Below are 22,300 nucleotides of genomic sequence, written 5' to 3'. Positions count from 1 at the left end.
ATTTCTCCCAAATAGACAAGATAACAGACTAAAGCAGCCTCATCCTTTAGGAAACATGAGTAATTGCTTGACAAGAAGAAAAAAAAAATAGGAAAGTACATTTGCTTTCCTGGAATCTAGCAAAATCCCAGTATTTTCTTGACTGAAAACAAATGAACATGTTCTGGTAAAGCTCTCAACAGTGGTCAGCAACAAGAGGGGGAGCTCTTACCACAGCAACCACTAAGGGGAAACAGCAAAATGCAGAAAGAAAGGGAAAGCCCTCCATCCTCAGTTTGTGATCTCCTTTATCTAAGGCTAATTTTAACAGCATGCTGCTCAAGAAGAATAGTGTTGTTATTTTGCAAGCAAGTTCACAGCCACATGAAGCAAACAGTCCAAATATAACAATTTTACCTATACAGTAATCTGGGTAATATGAAAAGGTAGGCTTTTTTCTTTTTAAAAACAGCATGAGATTTGGAATGCAATTAAATGAAAATATTATTACCAAATAAACATATGCAAGAAAAATAAGAGCTGAAAGAGTTGTATCATTTTAAAAATTCTTCAGTTCCAGGTAATAATCAAGATAACCACTTAACTGTCTACTCTGCTCTTTAGAAACCCCGTTGATGAAAGAGCTTATGGGCATTAGGTTATCAGGAAGTACACTAAATGAGATAAAGATGACACAAAACACAACCCACAATTTTCTGGTTTAGTTTACATCTTAATCTTAAAAAAGAAAAAAAAAAGACAAAAAATTCCCTAGTAATATCATTACTTTAGAGATATTAGGTGGAAATATGCATCATTTAAGAAAATTCTAAATGCAATTGTTTTAATCTGGATGTTCTAGCTAGGACTTAATTAGATTAATTAATCTTAATTAATTAATTAGGATTAAACTATATTGGGGCAGATAAAAAGGCAGTCCTGGCCACCTGGTGTGTGCAGTGAAAAATCCCACATTATCTTTTATTTACACCTTTTACAGAGACAGAATAAATCACCTCTCTCATAAAAGTCCAGATTTGACCCTAACTAAATTCAGCCATTGACAATGCAACTGCAGCAATGAGAACCTACTGCAGCAACAATAAAAATGACAGAATTGTGAACAAGCCAAAATTTGTGCATACAAATCTTATCCTGCTTGACAGCCATGCAGTGAATGTGCTTTCCAACAGAATCAGCATGGAACTGTAGCAAGAACGATTGCTTTTGTTACACGTCTTACGTGTAGATTCAGAATAATGACAGTGACACCAAACTGATCCATTAGTGGCATCAGCAGTAGCCAGGTCACAGATTCTCCTTCACTCTGCATGACAATCAACATGAGGATGAAGACTGTGGCGTTTCAGCATTTGACCGGAGACTTTTATTGGTTTCCATAAGTTATGCACAGAGAAAAAGTACAAAGGTGCCATCCAACCTCCACGAGAGTCTCCAGACTGTTTTTCTTAAAATTACTCTGCTCTACTGTATCTTGAAACTAAAATAATTCTTTGTAAAAAAAAAATAGAAAAAGTAACACAATATTGGCTCATTACACAAAATACTGTCAATATTTGTTATTCAAGCTCAATTACAGTGCCATTTGAAGTATATGAAGAAATCTGATTTTATCATCTTGGAAGGCACACGGCTTTTACATTTTAAATGATCATGTTTCAAAAATTACCAAGAAAAATTTGCTCAGTTTTGAAAGAATGTCTACTATTTCTCTTAATTAGTTTTTTGGACTCAGTCTCAAGTAAAATTAAAAGTTGCTCAAGACATTCCCATATAATAGGATTCTTTGTTTAATATGTCACATGTAATAGTATAGTTGAAAAAATGTAGTCATTAACATAAAACATTTCAAGGAGCTTTTTTGTTAGAAAACAAAAATACAGTCAGCTTTGGCTCTCAAAAAGGAAGGTCTATCAACACATTCTGCCTCTTGCAGTTCTCTACTTCCAGGTACACAGAAATATATTCTTCTTGAAATTTCTACCAACCTTATCTTGCACTGTATCAGTCCAAAAGATTCTGTGCAGGTAAAAGTGAAAGTCCACTCCAACTGCAATCCCACGATTCTGTGACTGCACCAAAGTACGAAAATTTCTTCCATAAAGATCTCCAATCAGTAAATCACGGCCATTGGAAAAAATAATTGATGCAACACCAGCTGAAAGCAGGGGTGACAAGGATATGATTACTTTGCAGTCAAGGTATTTTGCAAAGGGGCATTGCAATACATACATACTGGTTCATACACACTGGACACAAAGTTTTAAACAGATGCTCAGACTACAATCTGTGTAAATGTTTCTATGTAAGTACTAACTTGCTGTGATTTGCCTTTGGTTTATACACTTGGAGCAAATGGGCAGGAACGCCTACTTAAAGCCCTTCCAGATAAAGCTTTTATAAAACCCCTGTGCATCTAAACTACACAAGACTATTTCTATTAAAGATAAAATGAACCCAGTGAAGATGAGATGAAGACTGGTCTGCAGATATGGCTGAAGAAAGAAAGTGGAAGGGAACTGAGCTCATGTGTATCTAAGAAACAAGACTGCTAATCAGCTAAGTAAAGCAGGAACTCCCATTCCAACTGATTTTCTGCAGGCTGGAACACCTGCCTTACACAAAAGCCTGTTATGACATTACATCTCCACAATGAAGAGCTTCCCAGGGCCTTGCTTTCGGAACAGAGCAGGAGGTCTACAGCTGATGATGAACTACACTCTGAGAGGCAAGTATTTTTGCAGAGTTCAGACTCTGGGACACTTGAAGCCAAGAGCATGGCTTTGCACATACGCAAGTGTTTGATATCACCATTCAGCAAAACCATCTTCTGGCATAGTTCTAGAAAAAATGAGGGTTTTTTCTTGATCACACTAAGTTCCATAGAGAGCATGACAGGAAACTGCCTCCCACAGGAACAAGAATTTTTACGTTCAGGAATGCTCTGGCAATAACCTCCCCAATCTGCAGAAGTCCAGAGTGCCAAAAAAGCAATGGAGCCTAAAAGACATTTGCTGATTAGAGGAGAAGCAGCCCCAATGAGGCAATCAACACCAACCTACACATGCCAGCAGAGGCACGGTTTTGATATTTGCTGATATTCTGAAAGCTGTCTTGAACATAAGTCCTTAAGGGCAGAATTAAAATCAAACAGAGCTATATGGCACAGACATGAAAAGTTTCCCATTTTACCTAGCTCTATCTATTTGCTCAGCAAGACACTTGAAGGGCACTAACCTGAAGTGTTGGCCCGACAATGCCGGTGATGCTCTAGGAAATAACCTTCCACACAGTGGCACCGGTGATGTCCCACACGATCTTCACACAGCTGGTCACAGACACCCCACATCTGACAGTCATCAAAATCTGTCAGGTGAATAAGGCATAATTATAAACAATGCTTTGTATGAAAGTGGTGTTGTAATTTAGAAGAAGCAAGTCTGTCCTCTCTGCTTGCTTTATATCTATTTGCAAAACTATAGCATGAAGAAAGAGGGTTTGCATGTTTTTCCACAATGTTTCAGTTTTGTAGTTCTGGATAACAAAAAACCTGTGAATCCTGCCCAAGGACCTACCTGCACTTCTGCTCCCCCCTCAAAAAAAAAAACCATCTAAACCATAGCTGTCAGGAGAAGAGGAAAAGTCATTTGAAGGGATATAATTGTCTACTTTCCACAACCCTGTTTCTTTTATTAGGCAGTGCTTATTTTCATGATTCTCAAGTTAGTCTATTTTCAGCTACTGAGATAAATCATTTATGCTACCCAGTTACAGCAGCTTTACAGTTACCTTTATATTCTTGTAAATATTCTTCTTTTTAATGTAAATCATGTATATACCGAAATCCCACAGAAGACAGAGCCTTTACACAGTGCAGATACAAACCACCCTTTTTATTTTCAAGGATAATGTTCTGCTGTCTTTATATACAGCCACTTCCCAAAAGTACCAAAAATTCAACATCATTAATTGTTTTTCCAGGCATACAACACACATCACTGAGGCAGAAACAAACTCTCTCTATGTAAACACTCAAAGACTACTAAAAAATTTTGATAATAAACCAGCCATCTTTACGGTATCTTTATGGTTTATTTCTGTCTCACCATGCTGCCACTGTACTACTAAAATTTTCATACATTTGCTGACTCCTGAGATTTTCTATTTGCCAGTACATCCACCCAATTTGAACTTATTCGGCTCCCTGGAATCCAAACTTTCCCAAAGAGTTGTGAGAAGGCACTAGATAGCTGTAATCTCTGGACTTTACTCACCAATACAAGTGCGACTGTCATTGCTACTTATTGTATATCCTGCAGGGCAATAGCACATCCCTCCTGATGGAGAGGAATGACAGCGATACTGGCAACTCAGCGCAGCGCAGCGTGATACGTCTGAAAGGGAAATAAAATATTGCAGAAACACACATATTATCAGTAGAACAGCTTTCTGCCTTAGTAAGCTGAAGTCTTTTCTATGATCAGCCTACAGTTTCAAGAACAGCTTCTTAAAGCTAATCTTCAGAGAAAATTATGTACAAAGTTCCACGAAATCACATACATGTACATACATGCAAGCAAGGGCGTGGAACACAGAAGATAAGGTATTGCTTTTAATAGGCTTTTAGAACAGAGCTAAAGGATAAGCATCAACCTTACATGTACCACCAATGGTAAGTGCTGTGTAAAAAGGTGAACAGAGGAAGCCATCTGCAATGCACCAAAACTTGCCCTGGTTCCACAAGACCTACTTGTGAGTAACAAATCCTTGAGCTCCATCTGTTGGCATGTAACCTCATCTTTTACTCTTCTATGTGAAAAACCCTGACTATGTTATATTAAGAAGAGTATGTATACTACTCCAATATATTAGAATACGCTGTTTGTATTGTGTTCATGGACAAATGCTTCTTTCTCCTTTCCTTCTATCTCTCTCTCTCTCCTTTTTTCCCTTTACTAATACTTCTACTTGTACTACTATTTAATAAACAACTTGGTGATAGGTAAATTATCATTGTAAAACACTTGAGAAAGAAGGAGGTAGAATTCAGCATTTTCCTTTTCCTCCATTTCTTCTGTTAAATGCCTTGTTTTGCAATTCATATCTGCTGTAACTACCAAACCACTCAGCAAAGCAAGAGGCACTATTTTACAACAAGGTTCCATTTCCTCTTACTTTTTCTGCCCTCCTATTCCAAAGGGCATAGTTTTGTTAATAGGAATTTTTATCTTCCTAGAAATTAAAACACCGTGGTCCTTGTTCTCAGAGGGATTCGATGTCTGTAGGATTAGAGTGAAATTAACAAGAACTATGCATGCTTGTTGCCTTCAACAGAAAAAACACAGCGTACCACTAACTGGAGAAACAGACACCCCAGATAAAAAGATATTTTTTTAAATTCTAATCTTTAAAGTGAATTAGTCAAAGCTTAGGATATACTGATTCAATCTTGTGTTCTGATCAGTATGAAGCATTACTTCTTACTTACACAAAGGGACAAACAGATATCTAAACAAAGACAGCAGATAGCACACCTTTCCCTGCCTGTGTGAATATATTTTAGGGTACAGAGCGCATCCTTATTTCTGAAATGTTGTGTACAAATTTTACAAAAGAAATTATTTCTTTGCAGCCTATATGACTCTCGGATCATCCAGTTAAAACAGTGCCAATGAAAATAGTGAGCTTCCAAAATTTCCATATTGTTCAGGAGACAAAAGGTGAATGTAAAAAGGTTTCAATGCTGGTGTTTCTGCTGTTCTGTGTATCTTTTTGATTCTAATACATACTGCATTGTCTGCCTGCAGTGATGTTAGTTTCATCTTCTCCTTCAGGGCAGTCTGCAGTTCCATCACACACTTTCCCTATTGGAATGCAATGCCCTGATCCAGGGCAGGCCCACTCTCCTGGGTAGCATTCACGGTGACCACTTTCTATGGAAAAGAAAAAAAAGAATAATTGAAGAGTATGTTTCAAATATTACTAAAAATTTCTTCTCTAACACCTTCCCAAAACATCTCGATCCTTCAATACTGAGTTTTTGTCTCCTGCCCACAGCTGGGAAAGACTATAAAAAAACATTATCTATACTTAATTTGTCATGCTTTCTTTTACCTTCAAAGTACAATGCCAACAATACTTGGGTAGACAACATGTGAATCCTTTTAGTTTTTCTATTTTGTTGAAAACAGTAACACCATTTTGCTTTAAACTAACTGGTGCACCAGAAATGGAACTATGGTTTTATGGTTTCAAAACACATAAATGCTGTCTGGATAAAGAGAATAGTGCTCATAATAGAAAAGGCCAGTGAAAAAGAACTCTCATTCACACTTTCATTCATTAAAGCTTCTGTTTCTCCCATGACAAATCTTGGCAGGATCTGAGTTATTTTAATTTTGAATCAATCGGGTTTGGCTATTAGAAGCCTCATGTCTCTTAACAGACGACCTGAAAAATGTCCACAGGCAGAAGAATCAAAACAAAATATAAAAGAGAACATATAAAAGAAAAAAAAGAGATCTTGCTAGATGCTAAACTTAGTTTGCATCATACTCAGTATCACAATAATTCTCACACACACAACAAAAATACTGCAGAAGTTTGAAAAAAGAAGAAAAAATGGAGACAGAATTCTAAGGTTTTAAAAGAAATTAAATGTACTCAGAACATCTTGATTGGTCTAAATTTCATAGATGTAGCTTGGTCTTGTCTTCCTCTGAAAATACCACTGGAAGTTAGCAATAATATTTACCACATCCTCTTTCATCTTCATTGTCTTCACAATCATCATCTCCATCGCAAATCCAGCTCTGATGAATGCAACGGCCACTTGGGCAAGTGAAGAAGTTGCCTCTGCAAGTTGCATAAGCTATGGAAAGACACATGAGAAAATCTAACTGCTCTAGGCAGCTAAAAGGTTAAAAATACCAATATTGTCTCAGAGATTATAATTTATTGTATCCCCTAAAAAACTGAGGCAGTTCCATATCTTGTATATGTTACAAACACTGCCGGTTTTTTCTCATTTTAGATATGAATGTTGCTTTGCTTTAGTTTTTTACAGAAATAAAAGGGAAGGCTATATTTATCAATTGATTGTGCAACTAGATGCAGAACACCATATTAGCAAGATTGCTGAAAGCTGACATCAGGAGGTAAAATATTTCTATGCCTTCAGAGTTAAGAAAACAATGAACATATATGTCAAAGCCTTCTATGCCAAGAGTTCAGAAACATTTGTGGGTACTTCAAAGGACAGGAACTGCCAAAGACATAAGAGAGAAATATTTGGGGTGAGGTGGTGGTGGTATGGAGTCATACTGGTGTGAGGTCCTTGGTTGGACAGAGCAACCACTTGGTAACATGGGGCCTTCCTGCAACACAGAATAGCAAACTAACTGAGATCCTATAATCAGTGGGAGACCTTTTCAAGTATATACCTCACACAGGTGATAACTCTGCAGCCATGCCTCTGGCTGGAGATGCAGGACTGATTGTGACAAAAAGAATGAGCAATAAATATCCAGAAATGGTGCAGTCAAATAAAGATGTCACATGATCATCTAAAGGGCATCTACCTATACAGTTATCTGTTTGTAAAGTTGTACATTATAGTCACTAGGAATAATTTGAGAAGACTAATTCCATCTATCAGAAAATAAAAATGCTAAAAGAACCAGACAAATGTGGACAAAAAAAAAAATATGCTGAATTGAGAATTCAAAGTAAAGGAATTATCTTTGTTTCTTGCTGAAATTAAGAAGATGACAACAACGTAAGTGTAACTATATGTACTAAGAACCAAACTGTCACTCAATACAGCAAATTCAAATATGAACCACACACCCAGGAACTTAGCAGCAAAGACAAAGTCTATCAAAGTAACACTGCAATTTTCATCTTTCTATACAAGAGAGTCCTTGTAGAACAGTGACTAGCTTTTGATGGCTGTATAGCCAAGCAATCTGCTTCCTGCTATCAGCTTGAACCAGGTCTTAGTAAAACAGTTAAAGAAAGTGGGGGGAAAAAAACCACCATACTGCAAGAGTTTTCATCACTTCTATCTCCACAGTCATCATCATGGTCACAGATAAAGGCTCGTGGGATACACTCTCCATTAGCACACTGAAACTGCGTACTGGTACATCCATGTGCTGAAAGAGATTTTAGCACAAAAACACATACAGAAAGTCTGTCAGAAAACTACAGTGTTTAACTCCAAAAGAAGGTGTATACAGCAAATTTGTTTGGGATCACTCTGCACATGTTACTTACTGCAATTAGCTTCATCAGAAGAATCTCTGCAATCAACTTTGCCATCACATCGCTGACTTGCATTAAAACATGCTCCATTTGCACATGATAACTGTTCACATCTTGGGTAGTCTAAAATAAAAAAATCCTTTAGTATTAGCATGAATGTTAGACTCTAATAAGTCATATCCATTCAGTGTCAATAGAATATCTTGATTTAAAGGAAAAAGGGAATACAAAACTCCATTACTAGTAGTCCTATCCTAATAATCCATTTATCCAGTATACTGTATTCTCCAACAGATATTCAAGAATATCCTCTAGATGGATGCTACAAAATTTTGCAAGCAACAACACAATAAAAGTGTTAAGATAGCAAAGGAGTTCCTGAAATTTACAGTTCCTAGGTCCTCTTAATATGTAATGAGTTCTCAAACTCAGAGACCCCAGGTTTTTATGGTTTTGGTCTAATTAAGCCAAGGATATTAAAATTCCAGGTCCCATGAACAGTGTTCAAACCTGTGGTTTTCATTACTTGCTTCCCCCTTCACAAAAGAAGAAAGATTCTGCAGAAATAATGATTTTTCAGGTTTTGGATATTCTACTTAGGTAGATGACCTATAGGCAAATACGAGGGATTATTTCAAACAACTTAAAACCAATTCCGAGAACAGTTACTCATACAAGCAGTCAGTGGAACTGACTCAGTGGAACTATCCAACAAATTAAACATATGTACATTCTAGAGTTGAGTTGGAGATCATAAATTCATAGTTTAGCTCATTCCCATACCGACAAAAATTACATTTTTCAGTCAAATGGCATGTAAGAAAGCAAATAATGGCTAATTTCAGAAATTTTATTTATTGAACCTTTGTCTCTATATAGAAGATAAATGAACTCAAGACACAGAAGAGCCAAATTACATTTTGCACCTTTTAGCTTTTCAGTTTGAATTCTTATCCCATTTTAGTTCTCTCGGAGTTAATAAAGCAGATAGAGAAGGTTCTCAGGCACATTTTCATTCATACTCTTGGAATTCAAAACATGGGTTATAAAATTGCTTCAAGCAGATCTCAAGAAAGCTGCAATTCTTCCAGAAAGTGGCAAACTGTTTTGTCTGCTTCTGCTGCTATCACATGCCCACAAAACTTCAATTACCGATGGAATAGGCTTGTATTATTTTAACTGTTAAATTGTTCATATGAGAGGATAAGCACCTTTGCTCATGTCCACTACAAGTCTAGCCAGACTACCTCCCCAACGGATGCATTTACGTTTCTTTTTTTTTCACTGCAGTAAACATAAGGTGGGGCAACCTGCACGTTGGAACAGTGTGTGCCTTATCAAAGAGCAGTAGTTGCAGATCAGCAGGGTTCCAGCTACAGCATTACTACCTGTGGCCCTCCAGGGATAGTTCCCAATCTTCCATTCTGAAAGTCTGACAATGCCATCATGTGCCCTAAGCATTCTTTGGTCCCACTTCTATAACAAACACCGACTTCTCATCTTTTTCTTGCTTCAGTTAGGCTTAGGGAAAATTCATGATGCTTTGGAAACAGCATGAGTTCTGAAATATTAACTCTGCCTACAAAAAGGACTAAAGCAAGGCCTGACCTGGGGCCATGTTTTATGTTCACTGTGGAATCAGTGCTTCTTCCCTGTCTGAAAGCAGAGAAGGTATCACAGGGAGGAACCATCAGGAGTTCTTAGGCCCAGCAGAAATAGCTATGGCAGTACAAGAATACTGTGAGTATTACAGGGCAAATGGAAGAAAAAGAAGAATACAAGGTACATGCTTGTTAATTCACTGAAGTAGAAAAGCTTCAATGGGATTTATAATGGATAGTTTTGTAATTTTCCTCACTTTTCTTCATATCCCACAAATGCCTCCAGTGATGTTCCAAACTGTTTCCAATGGACTGAATGTCAAACAAATAAACAACTGAACCCATTGCCTTGCACTGCCTGTTTCTTCAAGAATATCCAGGCAGACTAAGGATCTACTTAGTAATAAGATTTTCTCAAGCTTATATTAAACTCCCTCAGAAGAAGGAAAACTTTGTCAAAGTCTTCTCTCCAGCAGCAGGCCTGGAAATGTCCTCAGCTTATCAAAATCTTTTTTATATTGTAGACTCTAGTGTATTGTATAAATACAAATCACTGTAATAAATACCAGGAAGAGCAATAAGTAAAGATGTTTCGAAGACACTTCAAAATATACATTCTGACTAAATTTGTTGTTACCAGAATGTGAACGAATTATTTTTTTCCTTATTCTCTTTTCAAAACTGCTGTGCAGATTCTTTATTTTAATTGTAGTTGCACAAGCAGGAGCATTCTTTGAAAATCCTGATGGAGATTAATTCAATTTTTGTTCTCTGTACATTTAATCCCATTGACAACTTCCTTGTCAAAAGACTAAGTTTAGTAAATGATAGTTCTGATAACAGCCTGCTCACTGATCTGAAGGATATTTTTCACTGCATTATGCATTGTACATTTTACTCTTTGCACCTTATAGCATATTATTTTAATAAAATTGTTTTCATTTTCTGGGGCCTTAAGAATTAAGCCCCATGAAAAATGGCAAAGCTCTGAGCTACACCAAAGGCTGTAGCCTATGCACTGCAGGGCTCAGGAACATCTGTGTCATCACGACAGTTCTGCAGTACCTGGGTTACTTTTATGTGAGGAGAAGTAGAAAAGGTAAAAGAATCAAGCAAGAAATGCTGGCTTCAGTGAGGACATTGTGCTACACTTTCCAATGGTGTCTAGATAAAGCCTGTGTGGAAATAACACACATGAGATGCACCTGTAATACTGTGTTTGTGGTGTCAATGTTGGGGGAATGAAGGAAGTCAAACCAGAACTTCATAACAATGCTACGATATCTGAAAACAAGGGAATGCCTGTCCTTGCAATTGCAAAAACCCCAGGACTTAAACTCCCATTCTTTCTCTCCAAAATTTGGAAAACACTAGCTATGAGTGAGCTTGGTTCTTCTACTCCTATCACCAAATAGGGAGTTCTTAAAAGGAAAAGAAGAATCTAAGTCTTGGCAGTGAGAAGGTAGGAATAGGGTGAACTCCCCAAACTGAAAGACCTATACAATTGAGACAATGAAAAGTTCTCCAACAAACGAAGCTGCAAAACGAGAATCACAACATTTTGAGTTTAAGTGGGAAGGTCATACATCCGTCACTGCACTTGAGGCTTGAAAAATAAACATTTCCGAGCTTTTATTTGATTTTTCATTTACACAAAGATTTCTCTGTACACACCTGATTCAAGATTAGTGCATTTGAGTATAAAACCCCACAGCTATGCAAGAACTGATACCAATCAGAGAAATTGATCATACTGCCTCTGTTGTAGAGGGCACATGGAAAAAATGTCAGTGTTCTGTGAATGACTTGAAAGGGTTCTCTTCCAGGGAACAGAACTTATTTTTTCTTTCTAGGTTGGTGACAAATGGACTAGAAAGAGCAAAAAAGGAAGGATAAGGTTCTGAGTTAAAAGGACAACACAGTAGGCAGTTTGCATCTAAGGAGGTCTGGGAATACAGTTGTACAAGAGAGAGTAAAAGGAGACAGTATATGACTGCACATAGCATTAAGGGAAAAGTAAAGGGACAGAAAAAAATATAAACAGTGTTTTCTTTCACCTTGTTTTGAATGGTCAATAGCCTCCAACATAAATACTATTTCCTTTACCTTTTCCTCCCAAGAACCTGTGAGTAATTTTACAGAAAACTAAAAAGAAGAAATATTTCCATAGTCATGACAATTCCTAGAAGATAATATGCGCTTCGTGAAAACAGGGGGAATGCATTTCACCTATATTCATTCCAATGCTCAGGAAGAAAGAGAGCTCTTCTTACTCTCCCCTCCCCTCAGGCATCTCTTTCTAAGCCAAAATACTTCCACACCGTCTTTCTCCCTGATGCCAGCACTTCAGTCGCACAACATAAATAACAGTAAAACACCAGCACAAATGACGGATGAAGCACCTTGCTCCTTGTAACTGTTTCAAGGCAACAGTTGCAAACACATTTAAATAGCATCTTTCAACCGATGGAGAGGATGATTGAAACCTATATCCCAGGAATTGCTATTTTGTGCTCTTCTGTTCTGCAAGCTGAAAATAAATCCATACAAAAACAGCAACAGCAAACTTTTGCTGTTGCAAAGTTTCCTGTTGCTATTTGTTACAGGGAACAGCTCTAACTAGTATTTGATTCAGCACAAGCTGATTTCTGTCACACAGTCAGCACTGTAAGCTTCCGTAACCCTAGGCCATGTTACAAGAAGGAGAAATGAAAAAGAAAAAAGGCCATTTCCTACTAACAAGTGTCTTTTATTGCAACATTTAAAAACATTTTACAAAATGAAGTTAATTAAAACCCTTTGACTCACTGCCATCAGTCACCACCTCACAGTAGTCAAATCACTGCCCAGGGAGCTCACAGCCTACGAGAGTCACCATGAGGTAGACTTACTCCAAGCCCAAGAGTCCTATGAGCCACATGATACCAGGCAGTGTTCATTGCAGAGATGCTTTCAGACCTGGCAGACAGACCAGACTCTCATTCCTGGCCTTAATTCCTGATTTTGATCCCTGAGACTCTAGTCTTTGGCTGCCTGCCTTAGACTGCTCTACTTTTGCTACTTCCCTGTCTCAAACTCTTCCTGGTGGAGGTATTTCCTTCAGCCTGAATTCTCCCTTCTCCTATAGCTGCTACATGTAATTTATCCAACATCCAGAATATTAGTCTCTGACTATGGCCATTTTCTTCTTCCTTGTACTACGTCCCTTATGATCTCTTCAGCTCTTGACCTTTATTCACTTTCACCCTGGTCTCTGCAAATTAATCCCAGAGCTGGCTGCCCACTTCCTGACCACAACAGCTATTTAGCATAGCAAACAACAGGCAGGAATTCACAGGTTAGGCAGTTGACCTATGGCAGCAACTCAACATCAAAATTAGAATCAAAAATATAGTGTCTCTTGGCTCACACTCAGCCCGCTAGCTTCAAACAAAGTTTTTAAAGTACTGCCCCTTTCTCCCTCACAGCCTCAGTGCAGAGCTCAGATGCCAGAGCAGTATCCAGAAACGTTATTCTGTCACAGCAAAGCAAAATGGACATTGCCGGGATTTTCATTTTTCAACTATGAAGCTGTAGCAGGAGAAAGAATTCCACCTTTAACTGAAAGAAATAAAGTATGTAACAGAGAAAAATTACACCAGTATTGGCTGCCTACTCCCAAAAAGTATTTGCTATCCCAAATACTCTGCTATTTCATTCTATGTTCTTACAGTTTTTTAATTAAATTATTTGCTAGCTGCTGACTATTCAAAAAAGCTACAAAACAACCCAATATGCCTATTGGAAGAAAATTAAAAGCCACAATTTTATGAACTTAAAAGAGCTTCAGTGCACTAATTGTATGACCTGTAGCTGAAACATTGTTCTGATGTTTAACTTAGCCTCTGCACGGGTAGTTTTCTCTTGCTGTTAATCCCATTAGCAATAAAATGGACTAAGGCTCTGAATTCCTTTGTTCTGGTTTTTTACAAGTTTAATTGCAGAATTACTTTATATTGGTGACATTCTGCATTTGACTACTTTCTTAAATAATGTAACTTATTCAGAAATAAAACTTCATCTTCTTTACAATCTAAATTTGTTTCCAGACAGATGAGTGAGTGCAAGGTGTAAGTAAATGGACCTAAGTTTGCATTTTGTTATGCTCTGTGAAACACCAGAATCAATTGTAAATAGCTTTATTCTTTTGTTTTTCATGGATGTTTCTTATTTGTTTATGAAAATTTTCAGTTCAAATTAAATAAGGGAAATTTCATGACAAAAGAGAAGGCCAAAACAGGCCAAATACTATTCCTCTTACATTTGTTTGTATCAGGTAATGTGGAAAAGGAAATACACTAAACAGTGGGAAAAATTAACATTCAAAGCAAGTATTAGAATCCGCCACAAAAATCAAACACATTAATCTGTACTATACAGATAATCATAAAATCACCAAAGTGTAAATTTTATTTTATGGCTTTGTTGAAAGTTCCAGGCCTTGCAAAGACAAAAAGGCAATAAAATTAACCAGCCTTCCTCAAGAGTCTTGTCACTACATTCTTCTTGGATCCTCTTGTCTTCAGCACTGTCACATTTCTTTAAACTAGTCCAACACTCCCACTTTCAATGTTCCAAGTCACAGTCATTCTTCTGTCTTAGAGAGACTGTCAACACATACTCTAATAAACCAGAGTAGAGGCTGCTGAATGATAGGAGGCAGTCCCTCTCCTTGGGGCTAAATATGCTGCCCTCACAACAGTCATGGGACCTATTTGCTGATGCAGCAATGATTGGCTTTCTGCCACAGCAGTAGAGTGCTACTGTTAATGTATCTAGAGGGCCCTTTCCTAACTGCCTTTTTAATTTATCTAGCTGAGAATGTTAAACATGAAATAAAATGTGTTCTTCAATTTTCAAACATCTCAGCAGCCTCTAGTTTGAAACAAGAACTGTAAGTATTATCCTTAGGACTCCACTCCCAGACTGTGATAGATCTACTGCATTATAAAAATCATACCATGGCACCTGGCTGTTCCACACTCAATGACTACTCATAGGTTTCTCAGACATGCTCAGCAGTTCCCTTTTTTTAATTCATGAATAATGCATTTTTAAAACAGGTACCTTTTCTTCAGGATTTTTTTCACGTGTGATAGATTTGTTAAATTAAGTTACCAACTTCTTTTCTTCCTCTAAACTTGAAGAGAAAAAAATGCTAATCTAAAGAAGATATTCTTCCAGCAATGACATTGGGTACTTTGGATCTCGGCTGTTAGCCATTTGTATCGGTGACTTCAGAACTGGCTGTGGGTCTATTACACAAAAAAGTTCCAAGCTGGATGACTCAGCAACATCTTATTCCAGAGAACCATGTAGTCCTAAATCTCCTTTCATTCTACACAGGGACAATTTTAGCCACTTGTGAGCCAGGGATAAACCACATTAGCAGTCATGACCATGTAGTCTTCCTTTACACAGCATAGACATATGCCCTTTTTTCCCCTATGCACAGTCATTAACAACGTTTTATTTCTTGCTTCTTTGTCCATCCATTACCACCCTAAACTCTTCCCCCACCTCCCACCCTGGTTCTTGTTGCAAATGAAGTTTACAGTTATGTCTTTTTCCCAAAGGCACACAATGCTCTAACAGCTGGAATAGCAGCTTATATGTTAGATATGTTAGTCACTCAGGATGTGTGAAGCTTTTCCTTAAGACTAACAATGAACAGACATGCCAGTTACACCTTGTTCTGTAGGTATTAGACAAAAACATTTCTGGAAAACATGGCCTCTATTCTGTGGCCAGCTTTCCTTTCCGTCAGTATTCAATCAAGGGAGACTGTCACCAGAGAGGCAGCCTCAACTCTGGGGAAGTTAAGAGTGAAAAATACTGCTTGTCCATCTGCATTTTGTTGGCACAATATAAACAACCAGTCTGAATACAATACGACTAAATTATCTTCACAGGAAGCTGCAGTCTAGAATACAAATGCTTTTGGAAGGATCAAACTTCCTCAAATAAGTCATCTGGAGTCAAATTTTGCTTTTCTGTACAGGCTATAACTACTACTGATTTCATAAGCAGTATGCAAAAAATTTATGAAAAAATTTGGCAAAGTTAGCTCTGAGTGTCCCAAAGTTATAAGCCAATTAAACATGGTTGCTTTTTTACAATGCAGTATTGATTATCTTTCAGACAATGACAAAGAATATGACCTGATCCTGTGGTGGCAGTTTGCACTTGAGTTCTGTGATACCAGACTTGTATCAGAACATCAGCTCTAATACACAAAAGAATCTGAAATGAAACTCTTGTAACAAAAAGCATATTGTGGTCATCCCATCCATCAACAAGCCCTTTAATCTTACAAATGTATTAAAATGCCACAGAGAGATGAGATGAAACTAGATCTCATGCTAGGAGTTAAGACTCACGGCAGACTCTTTCATCTGTTCCATCAGTGCAGTCCTGCACTCGATCACACCAGTACGTGCCTGGGATACACTGCCCATTGGAACACGTGAACTGCTGGCTCGAGCACGTCCTTCCCGCTGCAACAAACAGGCACACAGTCAGTCCTTCCTATCAACCAAGACTTTTTACGAGAAAAAATATTTTCCTTCCTCTGTAACTACTTTGTCTTTCTCATAAATATCAGTATAACACTCTTTCCCTCTGTATCTTGGTGTATTCAAGGAGATTAAAGAACACTTGACAAGCACATGGCAGATAGCATAGCTTTGTGAGGGCTTCTGTAGCCTGCAAGGTCACCACTTCTCTCCAATGAAGGATTGACCTCTAGGTTAAAAATTACCTCCCTATAATTATTCTGCCTAAAATATTAAATTACCAGTTCTCACTGATTTAAAGTTTTCTCTCTTATTTTAGTTACTGGGTCAAAATCTGTCAGTTACTGTAAGTTATTCAGTCAACCGGAATGTAATAACATAAACATAGCAGAATTGGAGGTAAGGCACCATTTTCTAATTACAGCCAGGGCCTCAACAGTGAGGAACAGTTTGCATTATATAACTAATGGAGGATTAAGAATGATTATGTCTCTTCCCGTGACAGCTGTCAGTAAAAGCAACCACATAAAACTCTTCAGTTCCACTTTGATTCCACTACTGCTAAATTACACTTACAGTTCTTAGGCAAACTAATATGAATCTATGAATATATGGCTGAAGGACAAGCTTAATGCTAACTTTCCCTTCCCTCTGCTACCTGCACATTTGTTTCTTTCAAACTCAAGTTATATCTCAGCATCATCCCAGTCTATACACTGACATCTTGTCATTTGTGGCTCTGCAGGGGCTCTCTATGCCTTCTTTTGTCAGCAGTGTTCCCAAAACAAGATCAGCTGCTGGGATACTAGTGTCATGAGGAAAAACAAGAGCAGGACAGCAAAGTAAAGCAAATTTGTTTTAACTCTTATGATTAACCAGTACATGGTAAACGATGTTACAAGTGACCCAGTTCAAAAGTCAAACTCAGAGCTGTTGCTCATTTTGCATTTTGTATCTACAGATTACTTAGTTAAAACATAACCAGCAGTTGTGTTGACACCTTCTCTGAGGAAGAGGGGAGCAAAAGGTAGTCAACCACCACTCAAAATTTTCCATCCTCAGTGGGAAGTATGAAGATACAAAAGCAAAAACCAAGTCTGTGAGCAAAACCCTCCCAAAATAAACATTTTTAACCTCCCTGGCGTATGGTGAGTAGCTCCAGAGCTGCTCAGGTTAAAGAAGTTATAAAAAAACTATAGATACAATCAAAATGAAAATATCACTTAAAGTAATGTTTAATACTAGATGTGGTAGAAAAAACATCCTTCAGAACACAATTGTTCTCTTGTCTTATGCAATAATGCAGAGAATGTAACTGGATGCAGTAATCATCTCAGTTGACTGTTCACCACTTTGGTGTGTACTTACAGCCCTTCAAATGCTTAGTCATTAAATTATAGACCAGAGTAACATATTTTATTTATCTATCAGTACTAAAAAAAGAGCAAAGCCTATAGCTGTGGCAGCTAGGCTGGTAAATTATTTTCTTGATCTAAACTGTACAGAGAACACGAAACACTTTACTTGGAAACGGCAATTCAAACATGAATAATACACTGTTTAGCATGTTTAAAGTGAAATACTAATCAGAATTATGGTCTAAGTTTAAGCTGTCCAAAGGATAATGAAAAACTACACTCTCATCATATACCAAGATCATAGGTATTTCTCCTCTCTGAATGTGAGAAAGAACGGCTCTGGTAATTCTAAATAATAATGCTACTAAATAGCATTGCTGAAAATACATACAAGAATATTTATCAATGTTTGCTCGAACTGCTTGATAATTCCTCCTATTTTACATACAAATAAATTTCGAAGTTATCTAGAAAGAATTAATTTTTTTTTATATAGTTCTGAGATGCCACTGTGAATTTCATTAGCCAATGCATAGAGTAGATACAGTATTATGTCTATTTCACCATTTTTGAAATTACTAGATTTTGTACAAAATTTAGTATAAAACTAGTATACACTTCTTATTTTTCTTTTTTTTAATTAAAGGAAACATGAGTAATTTTCAGATTTCAAGACCTGGAGATATGCATATTTTCTGCATTTTATCTACTTCAGACTTCAGATTATCTGATTTCTAGAAACACTTTAGAGAGACTTCTGTACTTACAAAGGGCTTGTTCCTGTATGTTCTCAATACGCTGCTATGTGAATTACACATTATTTCACAAAGCTGATATAACACTAGAAGTTAAAATACTTACGACATTGTTGATGCTCATCTGAGCCATCCTCACAGTCTTCCTCATCATCACAAACCCATGACTGTGGAATACATTCACCATCAGTCTGACACTGAAACTGATTTCCCTCACAGGTAGGTTGTGCTAGTGTAAGCAATGAAAAAAATTGTCATTTCACAGACATCTGGGATAGAACTTTCAAAGAAAATAATTGCATAAGGGAGAAGAAGGTTTAAGGTTCAAGTGTCAATGAATTGTAACTTCCATGAAACACATGAAGCATTTAACAGATCAAAGAAAACAGATCAGAGAGGAGAAAGTGGACCAGCAAAACTATGTTCAAAGGCAAAATTTAGCTTAGTCAACTTCTGCATAGCAATCTTCAGCTTCATATCCTCTCCTGGAGACACAAGCTCCTCTAGAAGGGAGATCCCAAAATAATTTCAGGTTTTGAACTGTCCTCTGGCAGACCCCCTTTTTTCACTTATGTATAGAGTCATACTAGCTTCCCTAGTCCCACAGGAGTCTGTTCAATTGCTTTCACTCCACCTCAGGTGCTCTATCCCTGGTAAGCAGATGGTCTTCCAAAACAAGCTCATCATTCTTCCCTGTGAATTCTTGAGGCAAAAGTGAGGGTCAGATCAGAACAATCTGAATGTCGTTGTTACAGCTCCACTCTGTACTTTTTAAATAGACAAACAACAAGGAGCCATCAAAGAGACAGATAAAATAAATGTCTGGAACTGTGTCACAGCGTGCTCCATCCGTAGTTAATATTCCTGGAAGAACCACTAGTACAACACAGTCCAGTAAGCAGGACCCTGGTCTTGACCATCCTTGTTCTCAGGATCATGTTCTTGCAGAAATACAAGGTCAACTTGAAACGCTTTGTGCTCATGGGATGATATGCAAGCACAGCTAGCAATTTAACCAAAGCATCAGGGGAGAAAATTAAAACAATTTGTAGATTTAGAGTTGAAAAGTACAAAATAACATCAGTAAACTAAGTAGAGGGATAAAATGAATCACGTACTACAGACATGTACTTCACGCATATTCTTTTAAGTCCTGCTTCAAGAACCAAAGAATAATCTTTTAGTATGATTTTAACCTCAGACCAGTTTTAAATAGTATCTTGGTAGGCACTGATGTGCCCCACTACCTATAGCACATCAACATATTGTTTATAAAGGACAGTTAACTCAAAAAAATGAAGTTTAATTTTCATTGCTATAGGACAACACTATTTTGTTTTGCCAGTTTAAAGGCATTCTTCAAGGACTACACTGGGTTTTTGGAGCTAACTGAAGTACTAAGCAGCAAATCAGACTGCCAAGCCATGCCAAAGACCTCGAATTACTACATGGGTCAAGCAGCAAAGAAATAATACAGTGTGAAAAGAACTGATATAAATTAGTCTTTCTCACTCCCTATCAGCTGAAAGGCAAAACTTGGCCTAACCTGTAAGTGGGATGATAATTGCACCAGCCTACAAGACTGCAAATACTAGAACCAAAAAGGTAAAATGTAGGTGAGCCCCTGAAAACAGACTGTGGAGGGAAATTCTTCATTTTCTCAACTTTTCCATTCAGCTTGAGAGAATATTTGTGCATGGGTATTACTGTCCATATGAATAAAATTGTTGTTCCTGAGCTGCTGACACAGCACAATCAACTCTAGACAATTAAACATGACTCTGTTTTGGGCACAGTAGGTACAGTTAGTTGTCCAGGGTCTGAAAAATCCAAAGATTTGGAGCAAAAGTGATGCTGGAGGTAGCTGTATATACATCCAATATTCAGGATTACAGTGAAAATAGAATACAATGCATTTCCACATCTACTTAGAATATTAATCATAAGAAAAGGTTAAAGTAATGTTAGAAGCTGAGCACTACTTGATTTTCTGTCTACCAAAGCAAACAAGCTCAGGGAATAAGACTCAAATAGATTCTGCAGTATCTCAAGACAACTTCTGCAGTCTCTCAAACAATAGTTTTCTCCCTATTCAATATTCATTCTTGTACCACAGGTACAGTTGAGCACATTGGGATCTCCTAATTTCCTATATTCCAAAAGAGTAGCTCTGTGCTTGTTTCACTTACGGCAGCCAGCTTCATCTGTATCATCCGAGCAGTCTCTAGCCCCATCACACCTCCAGTCTGCAGGAATACAGCGACCATTGCCACAGCGAAACTGCCCCCGCTCACACCCTGGGGTGAAACAGAGCAACAAGCACCTTAGCAATGCAAACACGTGAAAACAGACAGTGAAATCATCAACTCTAGTTTATCCATGGCCTTGCAGCATGGAGAGAAAATTATAATACAGAAAAAAAACCAACAAGAGATAATACAAAAAAATATTAAAAAGCAGATATAAAAAAGATCATTATTCACCCAGTCAAACAAAAACAAACAAAAAAAGAACCCTCTTCAAACATTATAGGACTGAACAAAATTGCTAGAAAATTCCAATAATTTTAGTATTTGTATACAATACAAACAAAAAAAATGTTATAAAAAAGGAAAAATAACGCAAAAAAGTCTTGGGAGTACCTACAGTACAGAAACCTATTTCGCAGAAACATATCAATTTTAAATTCCCAAGCAGTATAGACTTTAAATAAAGGTAGGGCATCCCTTTCCACATTATTTCTAAGGGCTAAACATGCTAAACATTAGTGTTCTCCGAAGTCTATGAGGATTTAAAAACATACAATAAAAATCCCCTTAGCTGATGTGGAAATCTTGTTTCAGTGGTAACTGCTTGAAAGTAGAGAAAGATCTCAGTTTTGTTTTGTTTTGTGTTTTAACAATGCACTCATACTTCAAATATTTCTTCTGAAGTATGGGAAAGCATGCCTTCAGTCAAGACTTGAATAGCAAATAATTTTAAAAGAAATTAAGCTTTCAGACATTTATGGCTGATCAAAAGCTATCCTGCTGTCATTCTTTCCTGCTTGATCTACTAAGGATTAAGACCTGATAAAGAAGCATTCATTCCCAGGTGTAAATGCAGCTGGATCAGGCCTTTATTAGAGTCAACTAATGAAATCTCCAGTCTGTAGGAAAGAGAAAAGACACTGTTTATGGCCTTTCGTTGTGACTACAGCCTCATAAAAGGGAGTGAACAGTTTTATAGGTCCTCAAAACAATGAGCTACAACATAATTAGGTTCAACAGAGCTCTGTTTCATGTTAATCTGTTGTCAGCACCTCAGAGAGAGGAACACTGACAAAACCTGAGGTAGTAGCAAAATCCAAATCTGAAGAAAAAAAAATCCTGTTTCTTGATTTAATTAATAACCATATGATAAAATTACACCTTTCAATTATTCTGAGTGATTTGTCCAGAGAAGATAACCTCAGTATACATAAAGCACAACTACCTACTTTGTGAATTCATAATGACATAAATAACACGCTACCTAACTTTCATGTAAAACCAGGCATATCAACACTGTCACATAAACACAGTTAAGTGATGTATTCCTTAGGGATATAGGCAAGCTACTTTATGCAAGGAATGTTCAAATCTGATTGTCTGGTAGTGACACCCTGATTTATAATGTATCCTGCAAATGGTCAAAAATTTCACTTGGATAAATGGTGGTACGGAGTGGTACAGGAGTATGTTCACCCAAATACCTTCTATAGACTAATGCATGATGGTGGTTGGTGG

At 37.3% G+C, this 22,300-nt stretch overlaps 1 protein-coding gene across 2 annotated transcripts in view; it reads right to left on the bottom strand.

The window, feature by feature from the left end:
• Positions 1-22,300, bottom strand: part of LRP2 (LDL receptor related protein 2) — a 115,015-nt gene that overhangs the window by 77,798 nt on the left and 14,917 nt on the right. For both annotated transcript variants that reach the window (XM_085066525.1, XM_085066526.1), the window contains exons 2-11: positions 20,723-20,830; positions 18,640-18,762; positions 16,286-16,402; positions 8,278-8,388; positions 8,043-8,156; positions 6,755-6,871; positions 5,790-5,933; positions 4,275-4,394; positions 3,238-3,366; positions 1,989-2,158 (exon numbers count right to left, since the gene is read on the bottom strand). In XM_085066525.1, the coding sequence (XP_084922651.1) occupies positions 1,989-2,158; positions 3,238-3,366; positions 4,275-4,394; positions 5,790-5,933; positions 6,755-6,871; positions 8,043-8,156; positions 8,278-8,388; positions 16,286-16,402; positions 18,640-18,762; positions 20,723-20,830 (1,253 nt within the window). The remainder of the gene's footprint in view (positions 1-1,988; positions 2,159-3,237; positions 3,367-4,274; positions 4,395-5,789; positions 5,934-6,754; positions 6,872-8,042; positions 8,157-8,277; positions 8,389-16,285; positions 16,403-18,639; positions 18,763-20,722; positions 20,831-22,300) is intronic.

The sequence above is a fragment of the Lichenostomus cassidix genome, chromosome 7, assembly GCF_008360975.1.
Source record: "Lichenostomus cassidix isolate B80296 chromosome 7, HeHo_3.0, whole genome shotgun sequence".
In the NCBI taxonomy this organism is placed as follows: domain Eukaryota; kingdom Metazoa; phylum Chordata; class Aves; order Passeriformes; family Meliphagidae; genus Lichenostomus; species Lichenostomus cassidix.
This window is presented reverse-complemented; position numbering and strand designations above follow the sequence as displayed.